The 27,967-nt window shown below is 45.4% G+C and overlaps 1 protein-coding gene across 1 annotated transcript in view; it reads left to right on the forward strand.

Annotated features, from left to right (window-relative positions):
* The first annotated feature begins 203 nt into the window (after window positions 1–203).
* alp3 (alkaline phosphatase 3) overlaps window positions 204–27,967 on the forward strand; it is a 29,225-nt gene continuing 1,461 nt past the window's right edge. Inside the window, exons 1-10 of the mRNA XM_030381921.1 lie at window positions 204–325; window positions 3,034–3,147; window positions 10,805–10,920; window positions 11,829–12,003; window positions 22,520–22,692; window positions 23,493–23,633; window positions 24,460–24,529; window positions 24,604–24,738; window positions 25,152–25,343; window positions 26,264–26,380. Of these exons, the coding sequence (XP_030237781.1) occupies window positions 250–325; window positions 3,034–3,147; window positions 10,805–10,920; window positions 11,829–12,003; window positions 22,520–22,692; window positions 23,493–23,633; window positions 24,460–24,529; window positions 24,604–24,738; window positions 25,152–25,343; window positions 26,264–26,380 (1,309 nt within the window). The 5' untranslated portion in view covers window positions 204–249. The remainder of the gene's footprint in view (window positions 326–3,033; window positions 3,148–10,804; window positions 10,921–11,828; window positions 12,004–22,519; window positions 22,693–23,492; window positions 23,634–24,459; window positions 24,530–24,603; window positions 24,739–25,151; window positions 25,344–26,263; window positions 26,381–27,967) is intronic.

Here is a 27,967-nt window from a genome sequence, read left to right on the forward strand (position 1 = left end):
TCTCTAATTTACAGTCCGTTTATGGCCCATCCAGCTCACAAACATACACACACGCAAGCGCTCACACCCACACAAACACACAACACACACCAACGCACACACACACACACACACACACACACACACACACACACACACACACACACACGCACACACACACACACACACTGTGTGTTTAGGACGGTGGTGATTAACAGGGCCCTCCCACCTTTATAAGGAGCAGAGGACCTCCCTTCTCCAGACACAGACATGGAGACCTACAGGTTGATCACCTCCCTCTCCCTCATCCTGCAGCTGCTGTCCCGGGTCAGCTCACCCGCTACAGGTAGGCCGTACAGCCAACACCATCCCATTGGTAACAGCTATGTCGGGGCTGTGGTCAGCGAGGCTACTAAAGAATTCTGAGATTGTTTTATTCATGGTGGAGGATTCACGAGGGACTGTAGCTAAAACCGCAGTAGAACTCTCCATGGAGAGATCACTTTAGATCAGGGTTCTGTAGGAAATGCCGTACTGAGTGCTTAGGGACAGAACCCTGATTGGCTGAAAACTTACTGCAGGAACATGAAATCACACTGTGGATCAAGTGTTGGGAACAACCGCCAGACCCTGTTATATGGGGTCCACATTGATATTGCTTCTCTAACGATTGTTCTTATTCCTCTGATTGGCTGTAGATACATAACCTTGTACGTCAGACATAATTGTTGAAGACCAAATCACCATTCTCCAAACCATTATTTGTAACCTGTACTGTTTGTAATAATTATACCATACTATCTATACTTCCCAGTCTGGTAAAATCTGATGCTGTTAGTTTTGATGGCCATCTGAGTAACACTGATGTTAAAATTATAATATTATTATAATTATAATGATTATTATCACCATTAATATCCGTTATTTCCCCTGGCTCTTGTGGCTCTGTTCTAGCCCACAGCATTAAGTAACATAAGTTAATTATTCACTTATTAAACGCCAGGAAGGTTTCAGGACCAGATGAGATAGCGGGGTGGGTTCTCAAGGTCTGCGCCGATCAGTTATCAAATGGTTCATTAATCAGCTCAGTACAAAGGAGCACAGTGCCTCTCTTATCTCTCTCTCTGCCTCTCTTCGATCCGTTAAGACAGCCTCATACAGGTGTCTTACCAACCTCTGAAAGCCTCCTAAAGGTGTCTTACCAGCATCTTGAAACATCTTAAAGGTGTCGAACAAGCCTCTTAAAGGTGTCTTACCAGTCTCTGCAAGCCTCTTAAAGGTGTCGAACCAGCCTCTTAAAGGTGTCTTACCAGCCTCTGGGGGCTCTAAGAGGAGTAGTGGTGTAGTAGAAGATGTAGAGGTGTAGCAGTAGTACTAGAGGTGTAGCATTAGTACTAGAGGTGTAGCAGTAGTACTAGAGGTGTAGCAGTAGTACTAGAGGTGTAGCATTAGTACTAGGGGTGTAGCAGTAACACTAGAGGTGTAGCAGTAGAACGAGAGGTGTAGCAGTATATGTAGAGGTGTAGCAGTAAACTAGAGGTATAGCAGTACAACGAGAGGTGTAGCAGAGGTATAGCAGTAGTATTAAAGGTGTAGCAATCTGACTATTGGTATAGCAGTTGTCGTGACTTATTTTGCGGTTAATCAAAATATTCACGGTCTTTTGGGAGTGTGGCTTTTTAGACACGCTCGCTCCTTTGATTCCAAAAATAAAAGTCAGGGATCGTCCGTTAGCTTTACGGTATTTATTTCACCGAAAAAAGAAAACATGAAGGATCAACATAAACTAGAGCTGTCAAGCAATTAAAATATTTAATCGGGATTAATCGCATTAATGTCATAGTTAACTCTAATTAATCGCGATTAATCACAAATTTTTCTATGCTAAATATCCCTTGATTTTTTTGTCCCATAATTATTCTCATTTTAATTCTCTTATCAACATGGTGAAGTGCATCGGCTTGCCTTGTGCAAATTATTTTTTATTGATAACAACATTGGCATATACACTGATCAAAACAGGACGATACAAAAAAAGAGCCTATAGTGCAATTAAACGACTGCTTTGAACAAATGTCATTTGAACATAGCAGTCAGGCTACTGCTTCTTTGTTTTGAGCCAAAGAAAAAAAAAAAAAAAGATTATTATTTTTTTTTTAATAAAATAATTGCGTTAATCGCGCGATAACAAATTTAACGCCGTTAAATTTGGTTTGCGTTAACGTCGTTAATAACGCGTTTAACTGACAGCTCTAACATAAACCTTTTCTAACATATTGTATATATCAAAGGGGCTTTCAATGAGCGGTTATAAATACACACATGTGCGCTTCATTAACTCAAATACGGCATCCTGAGCATGTCAAATGCAAAACATGTTTTTACTAAATGAAAACAGATTAAAACAAACAATTAACTCAAATAACCAAGCCAAAACCATCTTGCATATTAATAAATAAATCAAACATTATGTCAAACCAAAAAATGCAGTAGTACCAGAGGCAGTGGCGTAACATCATGGGGGGGCGCCACCAGAGGGCGCCCCCGCCACATTTGCCGTCCTGGGAGATATATATATATTTTTTTCCTCCATGGGCCCCTGACGCCGTCTGGGCCCTCTTGCACGTCGATATTTACGCCACTGACCAGAGGCATAGCACTAGAACTAGAGGTGTAGCATTAGTACTAGAGGTGTAGCAGTAGTACGAGAGTTGTAGCAGTAGATGTAGAGGTTTAGCATGAGTACCAGATGTGTTGCAGTAGTACTAGAGGTGAAGCAGTAGTACTAGAGGTGTAGCAGTAGTGCTAGATGTATAGCAGTAGTACTAGAGGTGTAGCAGTAGTACTAGAGGTAAAGCAGTAGAACTAGAGGTATCACAGTATATAGCAGTAAACTAGCAGTATGTGTGGTGGTGTATTGGTAGAAATAGAGGTCTAGCAGTAGATGTGGTGGTGCTAGAGGTGTCGCAGTAGTTCTATTAGTAGATGTGGTGGTGTAGCAATAGTACTAGCCGTATATGTGGTGGTGATGCGTGTCTGTTCTCTGTGATGCAGTGGAGGAGAGCCCAGAGTTCTGGAGGTCTCAGGCCCAGCGGACCCTGCAGGCTGCCCTGGACCGGACCCCCAACACCAACGTGGCCAAGAACATTGTGTTATTCCTGGGAGACGGTACGACCAGAACAAACACACACATACACACACTGTTTTAGGGGGTCCGACCAGAACCAACACATACACACACACACACATACGCACACGCACACGCACACGCACACACAAACACACTGTTTAAGAGGGTCCGACCAGAACCAACACACACATACACAGACTGTTTTAGGGGGTCCGACCAGAACCAACACACACACACACACACACACTAGGGCTGCACGATTATTGCCAAAATGATTATCATGATTATTTTGATCAATATTGATATCACGATTATTTACCACGATTATTCATTGAAAAAAAAAATCTTTCGAATTTCTACCAACCCCTAGTGGTAGGAGCCACACACTGCACTCAGCGGCAAATTGCCGCCAGGCCACGCCCCCCCTCCTTTTTCAGGCTTCGCGCCGCTGTGTGCAGGATGGACTCACGCAGTCGCAGACAGGTGTACAGGGAGCGCTTGGTTTGCTTTGCAGCGGAGGTAGAGCGTATACTGCATGGGCGGGGCTAGTTTCTTTTTTGTTTTTCTTTTTTTGCGGATGCATTACTTATATATATAAAAATATCGCGAAAATATCGCGGGAGCACTACGTGTCATCGTGGGACGGCAATATCGTCATCGCGATAAAAATTGGATATATTGTGCAGCCCTAACACACACACACACACACACACACACACACACACACACACACACACACACACACACACACAAACACACAAACACACAGACACAGTTTTAGAGTGTCCGACCAGAACCAATACACACTCATGCTCATTGTTCATGTTCTAGAGCAGGGGTCGGCAACTAAATTGGCTTTTACTCAAGTACGTTTTTTTTCCAGCCAGTAGGTGGCGGGCCAGAACATTATCAAAGGCTAGTTCAAGGAATTTATTAATGAAAGTGCATCTGGAACTGAGACGCAGGCCCGTCATCTGGCTTAGTCATATGCCTACCAAGCACTAGATGACTCTTAAAAGACGTACATATAAACAAGTGTATGCCATAATCACATGTCATGCCTGATCATGTTGGGTAGAGGTGTTGCTGCACTGTCTCCACACAGACAAAGCAGCGATCATCAGCAGTTCTAACTGGAGAGAAAGTAAAATCTGCGAGCTGCTGAACATGTGTGTTGTGTATGTAAGTGGATAGTATTAAGTATAAAGCAGTGAGAGACGGAGAAGATTCATAGCATGCTTTTAATCCACTTCCGTGTATCGTTCTTCCTCCAATCTGGTACATGCGTATTATATGAACAATACGCATGTATTGTTCATATAAGGTAGTGGTACATAGTGCCACTACCTCGGCAGAATGGGTAGTGGTATACCACAATGTGAGAGAAGGTGATCCAGTCATATTAAACAAAGATGTTGAAAGAAGATGCTGGCCCCCTAATAATCCTCCTGTACAATTGGCTGACTCATCAATTCCCTCACTCTCCACCTCAAGCTGGTGTGTGGTGAGCGTTCTGGCGCAGATTGGCTGCCGTGCATCACCCAAGTGGGTGCTACACACTGGTGGTGGTGAGTTAGGTCCCCCCCTTCTGTAAGCGTCTTTGGGTCATTGAAAAGCGCTATATAAATATAATGAATTATTATTAATTATTATTATTACGAGGCTTTTGTCGGGATAAAAAACCCTAACCTGTCCCTAACCCAAAAGTGGTCAGCAAAAAAAAGAATATGTCGGTGTTTTTGCACTGATAGTTAATCGCGTTTGTAGCCTACACTCAGACGTCATCTCATTCTTGCATGCGGGTGTCTTCATTCATAAAAAAATTAATTAATTCGGGAATATGCAAATTATTCTAAAGAGGTCTATACTCTGTGCGCAGCCCCACCTTCTCCAGTGAACCAAGAAAAAACGCGCCGTGACGAACGGGAGATTTTACCCCGGTTCTACACAGGAAACTTGAAATAAGACGGGGAAATCGCTGCGTGCCAAGCCTCAACCGAACAGGCTTGGCAGCGTAGAAAGGCCTTATGCTGGAGAGAGGGCAGTAGTGCGCACCCTAAAAAAGCAGCCAACCACTCTTAAAACACTTCATGCACGGCAACACAACACAACACACACCACGGTGGGTGCTGCTGACTGAGGCCCCGTCCACACGAAGCCGAAACAGGCAAAACCGTTACGGTTTCGATCTATCCGGTTTCGCAGTATCTCCGTAAAGACGGAGTCAAGCGAAACCGGGTAGATCTGTAGAAACGCTGTAGTACACATTCCATGCCCATAAGGGGCGCTGCTTCTGCTACAGAAATCCTTGTTGTTGTGAGTTCTGAGACTCCGCGGGCTTAACAGTCATTGGCCAGAGGGTCGAGGGGTGGGCCGATGACGTCATGGTTTACGGTTTCAGTCGGTTTCAGGCTAGTGGTGGATTCAATGATTCGTTTCCGTGACCCAGTTCGCGTGATTCAGTTCGCCACGAGGAGTCGTTCGCGAATCGTTCCTTCGTTCCTTCGTTCAGTCGAGTTTCCGGTAGCACTAACTCCCCTGAGTCTGACTGACTCAGCTGAGAACCGTGCAATGGGGTCCATTCCATGATGCGATTTACCGCTACCGGAAACCATTCTGAACGAACATACGATTCGTGAACGACTCCTCCACGTTCAGTCGAGTTTCCGGTGAATCTGTAAATATTCTAGAACACACGGGAGTCCTGGAGCTCTATATCTAAATATTTTCATATAGCCTACACGGATATCTATATCATATAATATATATTATCACGGCCAAAAGCTGTGTGAGCCGATATTATGAATCTCAAACGACCGCGTTGGGTTCTCCGACGTTCCTGGTTCTTCAACGTCCACATCAATGTGAATACACACACTGTAACGCAAGTGTTTCTTGTCGGTTCTTTGACGTGTCTTGTATTTCCACAACGAGACTGTCGTGGGGGTTATCTGAGCCATGGTTGAGAAGGAATTGGGGGAAAGGAACTTTGGTTTGACTCACTGAAGTACATGAACTGCGACATGCCGCCGGTTGCCGCGAGGCACCATCGCCCGGCAGCGGGCAGCCGGCAGCTGGCAGCGCGCGGTTCAGTCGACTTCAGGTTGATGTCAAAGTGGAAGAACCAGAGACGTCGCAGAACCCGACAAAGTCGTTTGTGATTCATAATATCGTCTGGAGGCGCACACAATATGTTATATGATATAGATATCTATGTATTATATGATATTATTTAGATATAGAGCTCCAGGACTGTAACGCAAGTGTTGTACAATTCCTTGTTATTTGGATAACCGTTCTGCTTTTGGTGTGATGGCGCATAACACGTCGGACTCGTCCCGCTTGAGCCCCGCTGAAGGACCACCGCCGGAGGCGGAGGTGCATAAGCGCTGCCCGGCAAAGATCCCTTTCTCCTCCTTGTCGTGGTTCATGTTCTTGAGGGAGTCAAAGCCAAAGTTCCTTCCCCCCAATTCATTCTCAACCTTGGCTGAGATAACCCCCAATACGAGTCTCGTTGTAGAAATACCTGAGACGAGAGTCCGACGTGTTATGCGCCATCACACCAACAGCAGAACGGTTATCCAAATATCAAGGAAGTGTACAACACTTGCGTTACAGCCCTGGAGCTCTATATCTAAATAATATCATATAATACATAGATATCTATATCATATAACATATTGTGTGCGCCTCCAGACGATATTATGAATCACAAACGACTTTGTTGGGTTCTGCGACGTCTCTGGTTCTTCCACTTTCACATCAACCTGAAGTCGACTGACCGCGCGCTGCCGGGCCGGCTGCCCGGAAACTCGACTGAACGTGGAGGAGTCGTTCGCGATTCAGCCTAGTTTCCAGTAACGGTGAATCGCATCATGGAATGCACGCCATTGCACGGTTCTCAGCTGAGTCAGTCAGACTCAGGGGAGTTAGTGCTACCGGAAACTCGTTTGTCCGTTCAGTCGAGTTTCCAGTGAATCGAATGGTGAACGAGACGACCGAACGAACGAGGGAGACGAACCGGTTCAGTTCGTTCGTCCTAAAGACTCGGTCATTCGAACCGGTTCGCGAACGAACGAGCCAACACTATTTCAGGCGTCCACACGAATCCAAAACGAAACCGGGTAGATTTCAAACCACCTCCGAGGGTGGTTTCAGAAGTTTGCGGTTTCGGTCGGCGGATTCGCCGGCTTCGTGTGGACGGAAGGCCGAACCGTACAAGACCTTTGCGGTTTCGCCATGAAATCGGCTTCGTGTGGACGGGGCCTGAGTGCACGCACAACACACACACACACACCATGGCGGGTGCTGACTGCGCGCACACACACGCACACGCAGTGGTGGTAGAGTACTGAAAATCTATACTCAAGTAAAAGTAAAATTACTTCCTTCAAAATCTACTTGAGCAAAAGTAAATTTTCCAATTGGAAAACCTACTTGAGTAAGAGTAAAAAAGTTCTTTGTTATAAAGTTACTAATGACAGGTTACTTTACATTTTTGTATTGGAGTGCTTGGATCAGTGAAAAAGACATAACGTGTTTGAATGCGTGAGTGAGTGAGGGAGAGAAAGAGATGAACACTTATGGCGCATTTCCGCTGCAGGGTGCGGTACGGTTCGGTTCGCAAAGGTGCGGTACGGATTGCGTTTCCACTGCCAAAAGTGGGCGTGACCCGGACTGAGCCGTACTCGTTTTGCCCTCGTCTTCAGTACTCCTCCGTTAGGGTACTGAGACGCCTGAAAGGGTGCCGGAAAATTCGAGCTACACACCCCTTCTGGGCGACGTGGGGATAAAAACAAACAAACAGTATCCTCGAGGTATTATTCTTTACAATGAACATGTCGCGTAAAATGCTTGCTTGGGCGAACAAGGAGGTGGAGACGTTCCTCTGCATTCTTGGGGAGGTAGCTCTTGGTTTAATGTGTCGCGTTCAACTTTTCCATTGTTTTTATTGAACAGGCTACACTGTGTCACGCTGCTATGATGTCACGATGTTTACGTAGCTGCCGCGGCGATCGACATCCGGCCTACCATAAAGGGTACTGTCGGCGGTGGAAACGTGACCTCAGAACTGAGCTTGGCTATACCGCCCCCTCCCTACCGGACTGAGGCGAACCGAACCGTACCGCACCCTGCAGTGGAAACGCGACATTAAAACATTTCTTCACAAGTTGCTTCATTGTGTGTATTGTTCATTAAACATACATAGGCCTACAACAATATGTACAACAAAAAATGAAATTTCATTTTAAACTAATTTACACCAAGCTCTGTGCATGGGACAATAGGCAAGAGCTTCGTTGGAACACAACCAATTAAAGACAAACAAGACTGGCTTGGTTAGCTGATTGGCCAACCAGATTTGTTTTGACGTGATTGCGATCCAGCCTACGCATAGCATGCACGCAGACTCACAGAGCCAGACACAACAATGACGAACAAGTTCCTGAGTGGTCTGCAGAATACAGAGCCTGTGTAACATACTAACTTTAGAATTATATAAACTCTACGTGGGCCGTAACCCCGCACCCCCTGGCGAAAATATCTTCCTGCGCGTCTGTATCCATGCGATTCTAGTCCCAATGTAACTGTCAACTCGTCTCCTCGGCTATGGAATCACAACAATGTTGCAACCTAGGGAGAGCGTCGCTAACGTGTACGCTTGTATTACAGTCAACGAAGATAGTGTCTTTATCAAAACACTCATTTAATTGAAGTCATAATGGAATATGTAATTGAGTAAAGAGTAGAATTCTAAATCAAATATTTACTTGAGTAAGAGTAAAATTACAGAAACTTGAAAAGTACTCGTTACCCGAAAAATGTACTTTTTTACTCATTTACGTTACTTGTAACGCGTCTGACGTATCTTGGGTCATACCATTCGACTCATATATCCCCCTACATTTTTTCGAAAATAGACTTGACCTCCATCTGTTTATTGGATAAACGCATTTCCCAATCCCAGGAGTCTTTGCTCCATTCTACGTCAATTTAAGAACAAACAAAGAAATTAAACTGCAGTTCGTATTTTTTATTTATGACCATGCAAGTTCTGTAATGCCTGAACAATGAAGAATTAAATGTAAATTAAAATAAAATTATTAATGTAAAACCATGAATGAAATATAGAGAGTAAGCAAGTGGTATAAATATTGGTGGGACGTTCGACATGCTAAATAGCAGGCTTCTCCAAACGGCGGACTGCGGTCTTGACGGTCCTATCCGGACCCATGACCAATTAAAAAAAAAAAAAAAAAAATTATAAAAAAAAGTTTTTTTATTTTTTATTTTTTTTTAAGATGTAATCTGACGTAACGAACGAATCAAAACGAACGAATCAAATAAACGAATCGTTTTACTACCCACCACTGCGCACACGCACATATACACACACCATGGCGGGTGCTGACTGACTGCGCACATACACAAACCTCCGTTCCTAGCCTACTCACCGTCAGACTCACTACTCACTGTAGGCGAAGTAGCCTCATCAGAGACTCTACTTGCGTTAAACAGCAAAGTCTCAGAGCTAAATCTTTTGTTGGACCTTTCTATACGTGCAGTATCACACAAAAATACGTAATGTCGGGTCGCCATGGTTGTTGTAGTAGAGGGGGGTTCCGTTTAATTTAATATTGGATAGTTTCCAATAACTCCCGCTCAGCCCTTTGCAGCTTACGCGTGCCCGTGACGAGTGTGTCTCTAACCTTACGGGAGTAGAAGCAGGATTTGATACAATGAAGTTCAAAAACGGTTGTAAAACAAAAATAAGTTCACTGTAACCGGCCCTTTACATTTAAACGAAAAGATATAGATATTCGATATTCCAATTTTTTTTTTTAGATCATATAACTTCAGAATAATCTGGCGGGCCAGATATTATGTCTGGCAGGCCAGTTATGGCCTGCGGGCCGCCAGTTGCCGACCCCTGTTCTAGAGGGTCCGAAAGGAACCAACACGCACACTTTTCATCTTTTAGAGGAACCATCACACAGTTTGTTTTAAAGGGTCAGACCAGAACCAACACACACACACACACACACACACACACACACACACACACACACACACACACACACACACACACACACACACACACACACACTGTTTTAGAGGGTCCGACCAGAACCAACACACACAATGTCCATGTTTAAGAGGGTCCGACAAGAACCAACACACACTCTTCATGTTTTAGAGGGTCTGACCAGAACCCAAAACATATTGTTCATGTTTGAGGTGTCCAACAGGAGGCAGCCCAACACGAGAGCACTCACATCACATCCGTTCCTCCATCACATCCTTTCCTCCATCATTGCAGACCATCGTACAATTCTAAGCAATACTTTGCTAGAGGTTCACCTGTCGCTGCAGACACAAGCATGCACCCACACACACACGCGCATTCTCACGCAAACACACTAAACTATGACCAACACACACCGCAAGTTAATCACATTCTCATTGTTCAAGAAAGATTGTAGGTAATAAAACAAATAGTTTTTTTGTGTGTGTGTGTTTTGTGTGTGTGTTTGTGTGTGCTTGCGTTCCTGTGTGTGTGTGTGTGTGTGTGTGTGTGTGTGTGTTTGTGTGTGCATGCCTGTGTGTGTGTGTGTGTGTTTGCCTGTGTGTGTGCCTGTGTGTGCGTGTGTTTGTGTGTGCGTGCGTGCCTTTGTGTGTGTGTGTGTGGTTCAGGCATGGGAATCACAACGTACACGGCAGCTCGTATCTTGAAGGGCCAGCTGCAGAACCAGAGCGGGGAGGAGACCGTCACCAACATGGATACCTTCCCTTATGTTGGCCTGGCTAAGGTACGCACACACACACACACACACACACATAGACAGTGAGACAGACAGAAAGACAGACAGACAGACAGACAGACAGACAGACAGACAGACAGACAGACAGACAGACAGACAGACAGACAGATACATGTATCTGTAGTGGTCCATGCATGGAGCCTGGCTCCCACTCAGACCCTCTGAGATGTTCCAGCTCTGGGGGCTGCTTTCTGTCCAGCAGGGGGGCGTAGGGGCTGTGAGTCTGGGTATGTGGGGCCTTCTCTGTGAGTCTGGGTATGTGGGGCCTTCTCTGTCCACCAGGACGCTGTCTATAGGAGCCAGTGACAGAGCAAATCCTGTGTTCTCAGCACAACATGCATCGTGTGCGAGGGTCAACCCGTGGTACGATGTGTGTGTCCACACTTAGCTGGTTGTGTAGATAATGTCGAGTTTGTGTCCATACTGAGCTGGTTGTGTAAATAATGTGGAGTGTGTGGCCAGACTGAGCTGGTTGTGTAGATCATGTGGAGTGTGTGTCAATACTGAGCTAGTTATGTAGATCGCCCTCCTTCATGCATCGTGTGTGTGAGTGTGACTTTACTTATGTGAGACAATGCACATGTTATTGTAAGTGCCTTAAATGTGTAAATAACCTTAATTATGACTCAAGCCTATACATGTGTGTGGGTCTGTGTTTGTGTGTCTATGTGTGTGTGTGTTTGTCTGTGTGCTTGCGTGTGTTTGTGTATGTGTATGTATGTGTGTCTGTGCATGTGTGTGTGTGTGTATATATTTGGATATGTGTGTGTGTTTGTGTGTTTTTGTGTCTATTTGTGTGTGCATGCCTGCATGCATTTGTGTGCATGTGCTTGGGTGCATGCGTGTGTGTGTGTGTGTGCCTTCGTGCATCCGTGTGTGCTTGTGACCCCTTTCAGACCTACAGCGTCGACTTCCAGATCCCGGACAGCGCTGCCACGGCGACGGCCTACCTGTGCGGAGTGAAGACCAACTTGAACACCATCGGCGTGAGCGCGGCCGCCCGCAACGGCGTGTGCCGCTCGCAGAAGGGCAACGAGGTCACCTCCATCCTGCGCTGGGCCAAAGATGCCGGTCAGACCTTCACTCATTCATCTCCTCATTCTGGATTCTGGTCATCTAGTATTTGTTGCCTCCGCTACTAAAATTGTGTGTTACTGAGACCCCACTTCCCTGCATGTTACTTGTGTCACCTAATTAATGAAGACACTCACAAGGGCAAGTATCTGTGGTCGGCAATGCAAAATGCAGAGAACATTTATTATTCTGCCCTGTAAGTATTTAGTAAGTTATAGACTGATATTAAATATAATAAATAGATAAAAACAATCCAGTACCAAATAAGATATTGACTAATATTAAATATAATAAATAGATAAAAAACAATTCAGTACACCTACTCTAAATATTTACTTAAATAACTATTACAGTATACCCATTCAAAATTGGTGGCCTAATGCCCAATCACACTCTCACTCACGCTTACTATAAGCTCTGTAATAAATATACAATTACAAAACAACTCAACCATATAAATAGCAATACCAACAATACAATCAGGATTCTATTTTTACAGTCCTTTGATTCTTTTCAGGATAGATGTGAGTGGATTCAAAGTTCAAAACATGTATGATGACTTAATTGTCCCGCAAGAGTTCAATACCGTTTCGGCAAGCGGCTGTGCGTGTTAGCGGTATGAATGTTTAATGCCGGACAGTCCAGAAGGAGTTCCTCTTTCATGTGTGCATGTGATGTCAGGATGACAATGTAATAAAACTGGAACCCAGTACCAGGATGGTCTGAAGAGATGGGTCACCGAGATGTCTGTGGATGGCAGGGCAAAGAGCGTCGTTCTGAAGGTAGGGTAAACCCAGGGCTGGCTGCTACACTGCGGTCAAGTCAGCCGTCATTCGTGTATCCGCGGTTAAACCAGCCGTCACACAAATCTTCGTGCCCCTTTACTCTAAACAGCTTTTGTAAGGTATCGCGCAATGTTTTCAAAATATAAGCCTTCACCTACTTGTGTGGTTGAACAACCTGCTCATTGGCGGTACCATCTTCCCCCACAAGAACATCCATAAGCTCACATGGCAGTCACTTAGTGGTAGGACAATCAACCAAATCGACCACATCATCATTAATGGTAAATGGCGTAGGTCACTGCAAGATGTTAGAGCTTACCGCAGATGCCTATAGCGACCATCACCTAATCGCTGCCACCATTAATATCAAGGCGAATAAGTCAAACCCAAAAAGCCACCAGCAGAAGACATTGCAAAACTCCAGTATCCAAAGAAAAACAAGGAGTTTGTGTTGGAACTCAGAAACCGCTTCAGCATGCCAGAGGCTTCCTCTGAAATGTAAGAAGAACCCACCATAAACAGGAAATGGAATAGTATCAAGACCATATACTCCAGGAAGTACTCAACCTCCCTGAGCAAGTACAACCAGCCAACATCACAACAACAGAGGATACCCTGGAAATCAAACCAACCCCCCTGACTCTGCTGAGGTTAAAGCTGCCATCCAAACCCTGTAGAGTGGCAAGGCATGTGGCATTGATGCCATTCATGCTGAAATGCTCAAGGCCGACATTCCAACATCAACACGAGTGCTGACGGACCTATTCGAAAACATTTGGAACAGTGACACCATCCCTGAAGACTGGTCCAAAGAAATTATTGTCAAAGTTCTCGAGAAAGGCAACACTAAGAACTGTGACAACTGGCGTGGAATCACCCTTCTATCTGTTCCAAGCAAGGTGTTCTGCAGAGTCCTTGGAGACATGGAGACAGCCATTGACACCAGGATTAGACACAAGCAAGCAGGCTTCAGGAAGGGAAGAGGATGTATAACATCATAGAACAGTGCTTGGAATGGAACACACCCCTCTTCATCAACTTCGTGGACTTCAGGAAGGCTTTTGATAGTGTCCACTGAAACACCCTCTGGAAGACACTGCACTCCTATAGAATACCATCAAGGATCATCTCAATCATAAAAACATTCTATGAACATTTTGAGTGTAGTGCCATCATGGGAAATGAACTCTCTGAGTGGTTTTCCGTGCATTCCGGCGTGAGACTGGGGTGCATCATCTCCCCTTTCCTCTTCCTGGTCAACATAGACTGGATCACAACCAACTCCACAGCAGACAGACCCAGAGGCATCAAGTGGACTCTGTTCTCCCAGCTGGAAGTTCTTGACTTTCGCTGATGATCTTGCTTCCTATCAACCAACCAGTACAACATACAGACTAAAACGGATAGGCTGAACAACTTTGCCAGACAAGTTGGGCTCAGTATCAACACTTCCAAAACACAAGTGATGTGTGTCAACTCCATCCCCACTGCACCCATCCTTGTAAATGAGGACCCACTGGAGTTTGTGGAAGATTTTACCTATCTGGGCAAGGACAACGGGGCATCAAAAGACATCAAAGCAAGGCTGGAAAAGGCTCAGGGTGCCTTCACCCAACTCTGTCCCATCTGGAGATCAAAACAATACAGCCTTAAAGGGCAACTTCACCCATTTCACATAAGCTTTGTATTTTTAGAACCCCCCGCATATTTTTGAATGGTCTAGCATCATTCCCTTATTTTCTGGAGAGACTGGAGAGATCCGTATCGATCTCCAACACTTCCTGTTTTCAATGACGCAATATGACGATTTTTGCGTACAAGAAAATAGGAAGTGTAAGAGGGGATGATTCTCGTAAGACTACAACCACTAGTGGGCACTAGTGTGTCCCACCCCCTAGAGGGGGGTGGGACCCACTGACGCTACAGACCTATTAGAGCAGTGCCAGTGGGTGGGACTTCACCAGCAGAAACTAACATTTACAGCGTCTGAAGCTAAGATAACAGAGGCTGTTGATAAAACTGAAGTACATTGGCGGAGGGTACTGGATCTGACATAGAAGAGGGCTCCATGCAAAAGTTCACCATTTCGAAAGAAATGCAAACAAGGACTACCGTATTTTCCGCATTATAAGGCACACCGGATTATAAGGCGCACCTTTAATGAATGGCCTATTTTAGAACTGTTTTCATATATAGGGCGCACCGGATTATAAAGCGCATAGAATAGAAGATACTGCAGTCAAACGTTTGACTGGGGTTGCGTTATGCATCGACTAGACCGAGCTGTGCTAAAGGGAATGTCAACAAAACAGTCAGATAAAGTCAAACTTTATTAAGCGTTCTGACAACTCCGGTCACTCCCATGGTAACGATGTTCAAACGTTAATGTGCATATTAACAATATCTCATCAATATCTGATCAATATCAATATCTCTTAACAATAAGCTCACTTTTCAGTTCATTCCCCGTCTACGAATCCCTCGAATTCTTGTGTGACCGAATTGAACAGTTGGGCGAGTACGGCATCCAACATGCCCGGATCCCTCTCGTCATTATCCGAGTCAGTGTCGCTGCTGTTGCCCTGCAGTTCAGTGATTATTCCTGCCTTCGTGAAAGCTTGGACCACAGTTGAGACTGTTATATCAGCCCAGGCATCCACGATCCATTGGCAGATAGTGGCGTAAGTCGCCTGGCGCTGTCTTGGTGACTTGGTGACGTGATGTTCGCCTTCTTGGCCCCGTCCACACGAAGCCGATTTTTTGGGTGAAACCGCATAATGCTACGGCCACACCAAACGCGTGTAACGTGCCTAACTTGACGCTTGATCATTGTGTGTCACAAAAATGGTTCAACGCGCCAACGCGCCTGTGGCTGCGCTGGATTTAGGAGTCCGAGGTAGGAAACCCAAACGCTGCCGTGTTTGGGTGCATGATAGAGTTTAGATCGGGTTAGATGAAATAATGTCGGATATAAATAACAATAATCGGGTTAAATAACTTCACATGGTGTGTCTGGTCAGCAGATAGTCCGCCAAGACGTTGAGGTTGCTTAGCAACCAGAGACGCTGTCCATGCAAGTGAAGTGAGCGTTCCCTCTTCGTCATAACTATCAAACCAAACATCCTTCACATTCAACGAGCGAACATGATGAAAGTATAATGCACATTTCTCGCTAAAAATGTTTACATAAACGCATTTAATGGCGTAACTATGTTACTATTTCCACCCAGAATAAAGAAAGATGTCGGCCGCATGCTTCTGTGCAAGCGAGCGTCACTACTCTCTGCCAGTGACGTCGGGTCAAGCTCCACGCTGATTTGTTCCATTAGTAGATGGAACAAGGAGGCGTCCGATAGGCAGAGATGATCAGCGGGAGTGGCCGCCAGCGAAGCTGTGCATGGTGGGAGTTGTTGTCTTCAATCCACAAGCGCCAAAAAGTCACTTTCTGCCTTTTCTCGGTCAAGACGGCACCAAATTAGAATTTTATTTTATTATTCGACTACATATAGGACCCAATTTCAATACATATTCATGCCTCCACCGGTGAAATGCTCCTTTAAAACAAAGATGCTCCTATTCAACAGCAATGTAAAGTGTGTTCTGCTGTACGGTTCAGAGAGCTGGCGGGTTGTCAAAACATGAGGAGAATGGAAGTGTTCCATAATGGATGCCTCAGAAGAATATGCCAAATCTTTTGGCCTAATAAGATCTCCAACAATGACCTGTACAAAAAAACGGAAATCTGGAGCATCACCAAGGAGATTACGCACAGACGCCTGAGATGGCTAGGACATGTGTTGAGGATGGAGCAGGACTGCATCACAAAGGTCGCCTTAAGATGGACACCACCAGGCAAAAAAAAAGCTGGGGGGCCAAAAACCACCTGGCGCAGAACTGTGACACAAGAGCTGAAACAGATGAACCTGTCATGGGGAGAGGCCCAACATGCTGCCAGGGACCAAGTGGAATGGAGTGCTCATTGAAGCCTTATGTCCCATAGGGGACGAAGAGTAGTAGTAGTAGTAGTACATTGTGTGGTATAATTGTGTCTATAGGCGCGTTCATTGTCCTGGTGATAACGAGACAGCTTGCCAGTGATGACGGTCAAGCTTACGCGTGTTCCCGACAGCAAACGTTCATGTGTACTGCGGTGGGAATCTAAAAGTTCTTCACAGCAGTCAAATAAATATATCCAATAAAAAAAAGTCTGAACTAAACAGAACGCCTTTTTCCTTGTAGCCTATCACCTACTATCCTTTTGCTTTTATTAATGAGAAGCACATTGTATTGCCACTGTATGGAAGGCTGCACTTGCCCTTATCTAGTGCTGGTTTACCAGTACACAATGTTTAAAACTGAGCAAAGTCGATACCAACAGACGGTTACAACTTCAAACAAGAGTAAAGTATGCGATATATTGATCGATTCTTTTATATTGAGTAAAACGTTGATGTTCCGCCATGTTCATGCCCATCACTAGTAAACCCTACGTCACCAACTGGCCAACTCTGTTATCAAAATCTGGCCCCTGTTGACGAACGGAAGTAGAATCATAAGAGTGTCATAAGGTGTCATTCACAAGAAATTTCCAACGTTGCGAAAATGTTTTCCCCCCATCATTTCCAGCAATTTGAACGCACTATATACTTCACTTCAAAGTGCTAACAATGCAATTTGCAACGGCCAAAATATACATACGTGAGGTTTTCAAAGGACATTTTCTCCAAAACTATACAGTAAAATCACATGGTTCATGTATAGTTTTTGAGAAAAGGTATTTTGAAACCTTACATATGCATATTTTGGCCGTTGCAAATTGCATTATGTTAGCACTTTGAAGTGAGATATAGACAAAATGATACATAAGTTCCGGGACTGATTGATATGACTATACTAATCGTTGTACTGACTAGGGTCGATTGAAACTCTTTTCAGTTTAACGTCTTTTTCAAAATTGACTTTACGTATACAAATAATTTCATCATGTGATCAACAACTCACAGTTACAAGTGTAATTTAATACATATGTTGGATGATCGCGCTGTTTTTTTAACTTTGAACGTAAGTTGACATTTGTTTCAAACGCACCGCCTAGTCGGGACATTTGAAACACATATGCGGGACGAATTAAACAGCATATTTTAAACAGAAACTATTTACCTTATTCTTGTTTGTATGAAACATAACGGACAACATACTAGTGTACTCGTCATTGCTTAAATTTCACATGATTTCTCATAATGTAAATAGGTCAAATTTTTTTTTTTTCCTGCGAGTAATTGTCAAGATGCACATTTCAATTAAAACTCACCTTTCTTGCTTTATACCAGTTGGACGACTACATTTTCATTTGATTTACTTAATTCCCTGTCCTAAGTCATGTTCAGGGATACATAGTTGAACATCCTGTTATTTATTTTAAACAAACTGCTGACGAGCGGCAGCGACTATACTGGCACTTCAACCTTTTTTGCCTCTTAACTTCAAAACTCGGACATTGCACACTTTAGGACAGGTTTAAGTACTAATTCATCTGTTGTATTGTCATATTATTATGCCATGAAACAAAAAACACAACTGTTTATTACAAACAAAAACTACCGCACAGAAGATATTACTTGCCGCACACAAAAACAGGTTCGCGGGGATAACATTTGAACGGTATCACGTCATTACACAAAATTTCCTGGGGCTGGTCAGTCTTGCGTATTTACGAAATTTGACGTGAAAGACTTTTTCGAGGAAATCGCTGTGTTTCAATCGTCCCGTGTTTTAATCGACCCGGCTCTCCACTACTTGCAAACAAGGAACCATGTAATTTTACTGTATAGTTTCGGAGAAAATGTCATTTGAAAACCCTTGTTTGTTGTGGACGTTTTCACGCCGATCTGGTAGCGATCGCAGTGATCCACACAAACACACAAACGTAGGTGAAGGCTTATATTTTGAAAACGTTGCGAGATACCACATAATGGCTGTTTAGAGTATGAGCGCACAAAGATTTGTGTGACAGCTGGCTTGACCGTGGATGAACGAATGACGGCTGACTTGACCGCAGTGTGCTGCTACGCGTCAGTCGGTTACCAGGGAAACCGCAAGCCAGAACATCTTCTCGCTGAGTAGACGGTTTCTCCGACGGTTTCAAAGAGATATTAAGTTTAAATAGATGCCCACAACTAAAACAGTTTTCAAAACTAAAGGTTGTAGTACGACCATATAGAGGCCATGCTTATATGGAACACGTTTTGGGGCTCTAGAGTAAATAATGGAGACACTATTGAAATTGTTGCAAACAAAATAATGGATAGCCCTATTGAAAATAGGTCAAATAAAAGTACCTCAAAAATAAGAAGAGATATATTTTTCAAAACTAAAGGTTGAAGTAAGACCATGTAGAGGCCATCCCTATAAGGAACAAGTTTTGGGGCTATAGAGTCAATAATGGCAACGCTAGGCTATTGAAAATGTTGCCAAATAAAAAAATGATCAAAAATAAGAAAATATATATTTTTCAAAACTAAAGGTTGTAGTAAGACCATATAGAGGCCATCCCTATGGAACAAGTTTTGGGGCTCTAGAGTCAATAATGGCGACGCTATTGAAATTTCAACATTGTGGTCGTTTTCCATTTTGCACTTTGCAAAATGGAAAAGCTCGCGGGCTGAAAGCCGACAGCTCATAGAAGCCAATGCAATTCACCGTTCGCTAAAGACGGCTCGTTTGGATGAAAACAAGGTTGTAGCTGGTTCTCTACTACATTTAGCTAGATGTGTCATTTGTGTCGCAACGATGTTTCACTGATGATCTATTGACCCGCAAACTCAGAATCTTCCAATTGTTTTCCATCTTTACGGAAGTCCAGCTGATTAGATGACGGAGGAACGATAAACGACAAACGACCGCGGATCACTCAAACGATTACCCGTCTACTGCCCGATATACCGACATATTTCCTAGCGCCTTTGTAACGTTATCGTTCGCTTCCTAACTGCGTCATACACTTTTTCGTTCTTCCGTTGAATCTTCTTTGTTTACTCTCTCCGTTCTCACCAAGCCCCAACCGCAGCGAGTTCTAGCAGCATCCAATGCGGAAGTGACAAACATTGTAGTAGCACCGGGTGGCCACTACGAGCTGGTACCAAGAGTGAACAATTCTTCGTTGACTCACTTGTTAAACAGGCCGTTTTCCCAGTCTTATTAAACCTATTTACAGCCTGGTCCAAAAAACGATTCTAGTCTGTTTAGATCATATCGCCATGACAACACTAAGGGGGGGTGATATTTTTTTAGCATGCTAGTTTTTATTTTATGGAGGTTAACATTTATGAATAATTAGGGGCGCGGCCTCTTGAGGGAACGCTAGCCGCTGACCCTCACCTTGACTCAGAGGCTAGTTTTCAGGATAAGCATGCTATCTCTGTCATCTTGACCTCGACTGCATTCATTCCTATTGTACATTCAGGTGCCAAGATGCCTTGCTCTGCGGTAAACTATACCAACCGATCGATGAGCTTGGGGCTAATTCGGTGTATGTCACCTAGATGGGTGTATCTCCCTCCCCCCGACTTCACATCAATGCACTTTTTTGGTTCGAGGAAATGAGGCGGAGTCAAACTTTGACATGCAGTTGGAATAATTGAGGTCTGCCCGGATGCTACATCCATTTTATATACTATCTGGTACTCACACGCACCACCGTTACCCCTGGTTACCATACGTTCGGTCCAAGCGTACCCCCGTTACATTTTGATTCAGTCATTATCAATTGGATAATTCATTATTAAATGGATGGATTTATGTATTAATTCATTATTTATTAATGTCCTTGTTCATTCATGTTTTTTTTCACGTTTTATTGTGCAGTCCCGGGCTGCATGACCTTGTCCTCCCTGAACCCTGTTTGGAGGTCAACCCACTGACTGGGCTTTGATTCATGAGAGCCCTTAAATACTAACCGTCTGTAATCAGTGATTAATGGTTAACTGCTGATTGTGGACCGAAGCAATAATCTGCATCACTGAGCCTAGTCCTCTGGGGAAGGATTGGACCGATTTAACATCATTTGGATCTTTACCTTTCTCTTAAACGTGAGCTGTGGACCTGGTCTTGGGGTCTCTGTGGGGTCCGGTCCCTTAGAGCTGTGGACCTGGTCTTGGGGTCTCTGTGGGGTCCGGTCCCTTAGAGCTGTGGACCTGGTCTTGGGGTCTCTGTGGGGTCCGGTCCCTTAGAGCTGTGGACCTGGTCTTGGGGTCTCTGTGGGGTCTGGTCCCTCAGAGCTGTGGACCTGGTCTGGGGGTCTCTGTGGGGTCTGGTCCCTCAGAGCTGTGGACCTGGTCTGGGGGTCTCTGTGGGGTCTGGTCCCTCAGAGCTGTGGACCTGGTCTGGGGGTCTCTGTGGGGTCTGATCCCTCAGAGCTGTGGACCTGGTCTGGGGGTCTCTGTGGGGTCTGATCCCTCAGAGCTGTGGACCTGGTCTTGGGGTCTCTGTGGGGTCCGGTCCATCAGAGCTGTGGACCTGGTCTGGTGGGGTCCGGTCCCTCAGAGGTAGGGACCTGGTCTGGTGAGTTCCTGGTCTTGTTTGGTCCTGGTCTGGTGGGGTCCCGGTCCCTCAGAGGTAGGAACCTGGTCTGGTGGGTTCGGTCCCTCAAAGGTAAGGGGGCTACATGAGGCTCATCTCTTAGCAGGACACTCACGTTTGTGAGGTCAACCTCACAAGTGGAGAGATCTTCTGATGGTGGGAGTGGACCTGGGAGACCACCCAGGATGTGAAGGCCAGGGGGTAAAGGGGGCTTCTTGTAGGTTGACCCATAGAAAGTCTTTAGTCTTTACTTCCACTCTCTAGTTAGGGTTGATAGATTGCTAATTAAAGGAGGCCCATATATCTCTGATGTATTTTAACAATCCCACTACTGTATTAAAACCACATTGTTCTCTTTAGATATCATCAGTGCTATTACACAGACACATTGGCCCCCAGGGACATGCATGCAGTTAGGAGGACTGTGGCTCTTGTGTCATAGTCCCCCCCATAGGCCCCTCCTTGCAGGGACTTTGTGTGGGGCTATGGCTGTTGACTGAAGAAAGGTTCTCTCTGAAACACTCTTCCTCGTTGCCTGGATTTACGTGTTCAAGGCTATATGTAACAAATGGAATACAGCAGTTATTATTAGGAAATTCTGGCAAAAAAGTTTTCCCTTACTGCCCATGTTACTACTGCACATTTGTGTACTACATAATGGCCTTATTCCATGTAACTTGGGCACAATGTATAATACTATATACTGTAACTATCTCCATTGAATCAGCTATCGAATAGGCTGTTTGATTGCACTATATTTATAGAGCAGGTATGTGCCATACCGGAACCTCATGCTCTTTCCTTGCTGGTTAAATGCTAACTAGATAACTAACTCAATAACTATCTAGATAACTAACTTGATAACTTACTAGATAACTACCTAGATAACTAACAAGATAACTAACTCGATAACTACCTAGATGACTAACAAGATAACTAACTAGATAACTAACTAGATAACTACCTAAATGACTAACAAGATAACTAACTAGATAACTACCTAGTTAACTAACTAGATCTGGGTGAGTTCAAATTGTGTTTCTCTGCCCTGATCCTGAAAGACAAATGATCCGACCGATCAGAGCTGGGTGGAGGGAACAACCCAAGCCCACCTCCAGCCTAATGACTCTCCCCCCCGTCTCCCTACCAAGGCAAGGCGGTGGGCATCGTCACCACCACCCGGGTGCAGCATGCCACCCCCGCCACCAGCTATGCCCACAGCGCCAGCAGGAAGTGGTACAGCGACGCTGACCTGCCCGCCTCCGCCAGGACCAACAACTGTACGGACATTGCCTCGCAGCTCCTCAGCAACACGGACATTGACGTGAGCCGCCATGACACCTCTGCTGCCATGACCTCGTCCCGTGGTCCCAGGACCATGGGACGAGCACACACACCTTAAAGATCTCATATCATGCTTTTTTTGGGTTAATAATTGCATTTGGGGGTACAACTAGAATAGGGTTACATCCCTTTTTGTTAAAAATACCGCGTATTATTCTCACACTGTTCATTTCTGCAAAACCAATTTCAGCATCTTTCAAAAAGTTCTGATTTGTATCATTTCGTTTAAGCCCCCCCTCCTGAGTAGCCCAGTCAGCTGTGATGGTGGATGCCATGCCCACTTTGTTGCGATTGGTCAAACCTTTTGCCCATGTTTCGGCAAATTCACCCCCCCTCAGCACCTCCCACTACCGTCTGACCTCACACTGTTACGGAAGTAAAGTTTGAGCGCAAACAAGCCATTACACACACTTATTGAGGGGCGTTCTCGGTGGGCGCGAATACTCCCCCTGGCTCGGACTTCGATTTTTCTAGCTTAGCAGCCTAAAGCAAAGCAAAAGGATAATATCACCCCTTTAAATGCCTATCCTCCCCATCCCGCTGCCCCTCTGTCTGCATCTCAAACAACAATTCTGGGACCTTTTAATGTCCCAGACATTTAAAGGTTTCTGCCACCAACATAGACAGCTCAGTGTACTATATGCTTGTGCTGGGCACAGGGGTGTTTGCCCATAGGTCTCTGTATTCCTGGGTTCAGATCCATGCCTATGTCTAAAGTTTGTATATATATATACACACTGTATGTGTCTATGTACAGGATGTATTTGTGTGTTGTTCCAGGTCATCATTGGGGGGGGCAGGAAGTACATGACCCCCAGGGGCACCCGGGACCCCGAGTACCCCCGGGACTACTCCTCCAGGGGCCGCAGGAAGGACGGACGCCACCTCATCCAGGAGTGGCAGAGCCTGAAGGCCGGCAAGGTGCTGTGAGGAGGGCCTGGCTTTGAGGGTCTAGTGATTCCGAGAGGGCGTGTCTCTTAGGTTCTAGTGATTCAGAGAAGGCGTGTCTCTTAGGTTCTAGTGATCCTCAGAGAGGGCGTGTGTCTTTGGTTCCAGTGATCCACCGTCTCCACGGCACTTCAGGCCAGAAGAGGGGAGTGGTGGAGGAGAGAGGACCTAAAGGCCGGTAGAATCTGTCTGGTGACCTATGATCCACTAACTCAAAGACATCATGGCTGCAGCCCTCTACCTGCATGAGGTGGAACCAAAGTTTCAATGAGAGACGTTCAAGCTGGTTTTACATTCTTAACACATGACCATCACCATTATGTGTTACTATTAGAAACAACATGTAACATGCTGGGAACTCACGAAGAGACTCAATACTCACTCGTTCAGAGTTAACCTTGACTCTAAATAGCCCTGCCCCCTCTCCCCCCCAGTTCCCCTCCTTCTTTACTCGCCTAAAAACTCCCTTCTTACTCACTTATTGTATGTTGTACCTCATGGCACTTAAAGATAGTACTTAGCATTGTGTTACATCTAATCCTAGCTATCTTGTTGTAGACAGGGAATTGGTTAACTTGGTAATTGTTAGTACTTGGCACTTGGTTCTATGAACATCCTTACTGTACCGACGATATATTGTTGTTTCTTCTTCTTCTGACAAATGTACTTATTATAATTCTTTGTATAAAAAATTGCTAAATTCCCAAAAGTTTAATGTTAATATGAATATATGTGTTTATGTGTGTATGTGTGTGTGTGTGTGCATGTGTGTGTATCTCCATGGGTTATGTGTGGACAGGTAGCGCATTACGTCTGGAACAAAACTGACTTTGATGCAGTTGACCCTGAAACAACCGACTACCTTATGGGTAAGTCTTTCTCTCGCTCTCTCTCTCCCCCTCTCTCTCTCTGTCTGAGTGTTGGTGTGTTTGTGCCCCCACAGCCCTGTTTGAACCCGGGGACATGCACTTCGACCTGGAGAGAGACCCCCTCATGGACCCATCCATTGCTGAGACCACGGAGAAGGCCATCCGCATCCTCAGCAGGAACCCTAATGGCTTCTTCCTACTGGTGGAGGGTGAGGGCACACACACATACACACACACACTAGCACACAAACACTCACACACTAGCACACATACACGCACACACACACACACACACACACACACACACACACACACACACACACACACACACACACACACACACACACACACACACACACACACACCACTCATACACCACTCCCTGGACCCACCCCTGGGTCCCCTCCCTCTGATCCCTGTGGGGCTTTCTCACACTGCTCCTGGAACCTTGGTCCTGGGTTCTCCAGGGTCCTGGGACCTCCAGGGTCCGGGCTCTCCTGGGTCCAGGGCCCTGGCTCTCCTGGGCCAGGGCTCCCCTGGGTCCAGGGCCCCCGCTCCCCTTGGTCCAGGGCGCTGGCTCCCCTGGGTCCCCTCCCTATGATCCCCTCCCTCTGATCCACAGGAGGCCGTATCGACCAGGCCCATCACGCAGGCCGCGGCTCCATGGCGCTGCACGAGGCGGTGGCGTTGGACCGGGCCGTGGGCAAGGCCCTGGAGCTGACCAATGAGGAGGAGACCCTCATTGTGGTGACGGCGGACCACTCCCACCCCCTGGTCATCAACGGATACCCCTTCAGAGGGAACAGCATTTTGGGTAATAATAATCATCATAATGTAGGAATAACAATGCCCTTCTACTTTAGTACACCTGACACAAGTTACTGCTTTGAAAAGGTATCAGGCCAAAGGGCCGGGTGATTCCCCTTTACACTTAAATCCAATATGCTGCAGCCTGAGTCCAATCAGTGAGCAGTTAATCAATAGGTGCGTTTTAAAAGCTGGTTTATCCGAGACACTGATACTTTAATACAGTCCATTGTTTGAGGCAACAATATATTTAGTGGGTGTGCGGGTGTTCTTGTGTGTGCATGCTTAGGTATGTGTGTTTGTGTTTGTATTTGTATGTACTCCTGCTTGGGTTTGTGGGTGTTTGTGTTTCCGTGTGTGTGTGTGTTGTGTTTGGTTGCGCAATTTAGCCTGTGTTTGTGTGCGTGTGTGTGTGTGTATGTGTGGTGTGTGTGTGTTTGTGTGTCTGTGTGTGTATGTGTAAGTCTGTTTGCGTGGGTGTGTTTGGTTGCGTGCTTTAGCCTGTGTGTGTGTGTATGTTTTTTTAAGTGGGTGTGTTTGGCTGCATGCTTTAGCCTGTGTGTGTGTGTTTATGTGTGTTTGTTTGAATTCTTTAGCCAGTGACTGTGTGTGTGTGTGTATGTGCGTGTGTGTGTGTATTTGGGTGTGTGTGCGTGTGAGAGGTGTATGTGCTGCCTATTCAGGTACATGAGTGGAACCGATGCCATGTGAAAGTGAAGGTTCAAGTCTATCGTGTTATGAATATGTGCTATTGTGTGCAGTTGCAAATTGTCATTATTTTAAAACATGTAATAATATAATGCATATTCTCTTTGTAGAATGTTTGAAAGCGTGCCCCTTTACATGTGTATAACATTTACGTTTAACAAATGACATTTAAATTATGATGTATGATATTTAAGGTTACAGTATGTGATGTTTGTTCAGGTAAATCCCCCCTGTGGGCCTCGGACATGATGCCCTTCACCACCCTGATGTACGGGAACGGACCCGGGAACAAGATGGAGGGAGGGAAGCGCCCCGACATCCGTAAGGTCGATACAAGTAAGACCGTCCTCTTCTTTATAGTGACCAACCAGCATCAGTCTTTATAGTCACCAACCAGCATCAGTCTTTATAGTCACCAACCAGCACAAGTCTTTATAATGACCGACCAGCACCAGTCTTTATATTGACCGACCAGCACCAGTCTTTATATTGAACGACCAGCACCAGTCTTTATAATGACCGACCAGCATCAGTCTTTATAGTCACCAACCAGCACCAGTCTTTATATTGACCGACCAGCACCAGTCTTTATAATGACCGACCAGCATCAGTCTTTATAGTCACCAACCAGCACCAGTCTTTATAATGACCGACCAGCACCAGTCTTTATAATGACCGACCAGCACCAGTCTTTATATTGACCGACCAGCACCAGTCTTTATAGTGACCGACCAGCATCAGTCTTTATAGTCACCAACCAGCACCAGTCTTTATATTGACCGACCAGCACCAGTCTTTATAATGACCGACCAGCATCAGTCTTTATAGTCACCAACCAGCACCAGTCTTTATAATGACCGACCAGCACCAGTCTTTATATTGACCGACCAGCACCAGTCTTTATAGTGACCGACCAGCACCAGTCTTTATATTGACCGACCAGCACCAGTCTTTACAGTCACCCACCAGCACCAGTCTTTATATTGACCGACCAGCACCAGTCTTTATATTGACCGACCAGCACCTGTCTTTATAGTCACAACCCAGCACCAGTCTTTACAGTCACCCACCAGCACCAGTCTTTATATTGACCGACCAGCACCTGTCTTTATAGTCACAACCCAGCACCAGTCTTTACAGTCACCCACCAGCACCAGTCTTTATATTGACCGACCAGCACCTGTCTTTATAGTCACCGACCAGCACCAGTCTTTATAGTCACAACCCAGCACCAGTCTTTACCAGCTGGCTTGTGGTAACTTGTAGACTAACACAAAGCTAGCAAGCTAGGGGCCCTGGTTGGCGGTCAGCATCCCAGGGGCCCTGGCTACAGTCAGTAACCTAGGGGCCCTGTTTAGCGGTCAGTGACACAGGGGCCCAGGCTAGCGGTCAGTAACCCAGGGGCCCTAGTTAGCAGTCATAAAACCCAGGGGCCCTGGTTAGTGCTGTTAATGCTAGTTAATGCTGGACTCACATTTTGCTTCTTATTTTTCAACACACACATCCAGACTTCTGAAGTTGAAGGGCTTTTTCCCCCACAAACACACACACACACACACACACACGAAAAGTGCTATACAATTGCAATAAATTACTACTATTGTCATTACTATTATTTTTACCTACACATCTGCACATTTGCACACATAGTGGAACTAACACCTCCTATCCTCCTCATCCTGATCCTCCTCCTCATCTCTTCCTCCTCTCCTACTCCTCCTGCTCCTCTCCTCCTTCTCTCAACCTCCTCCTGCTCCTCCTTCTCCCCCCTGTTCCTCTCCTTCTCCTGCTCCTCCTCCCCTCCCTCCTCCTGCTCATCCTCTCCCTCCTCCTGCTCCTCTCTTCTCCTCCTCCTGCTCTCCTCCTCTCCCTCCTGCTCTCTACCTTCTCCCTTTCCTCCTCCTCTCCCTCTTGCTCCTCCTC

The sequence above is a fragment of the Gadus morhua genome, chromosome 16 (assembly GCF_902167405.1).
Source record: "Gadus morhua chromosome 16, gadMor3.0, whole genome shotgun sequence".
Taxonomy (NCBI): Eukaryota; Metazoa; Chordata; class Actinopteri; order Gadiformes; family Gadidae; genus Gadus; species Gadus morhua.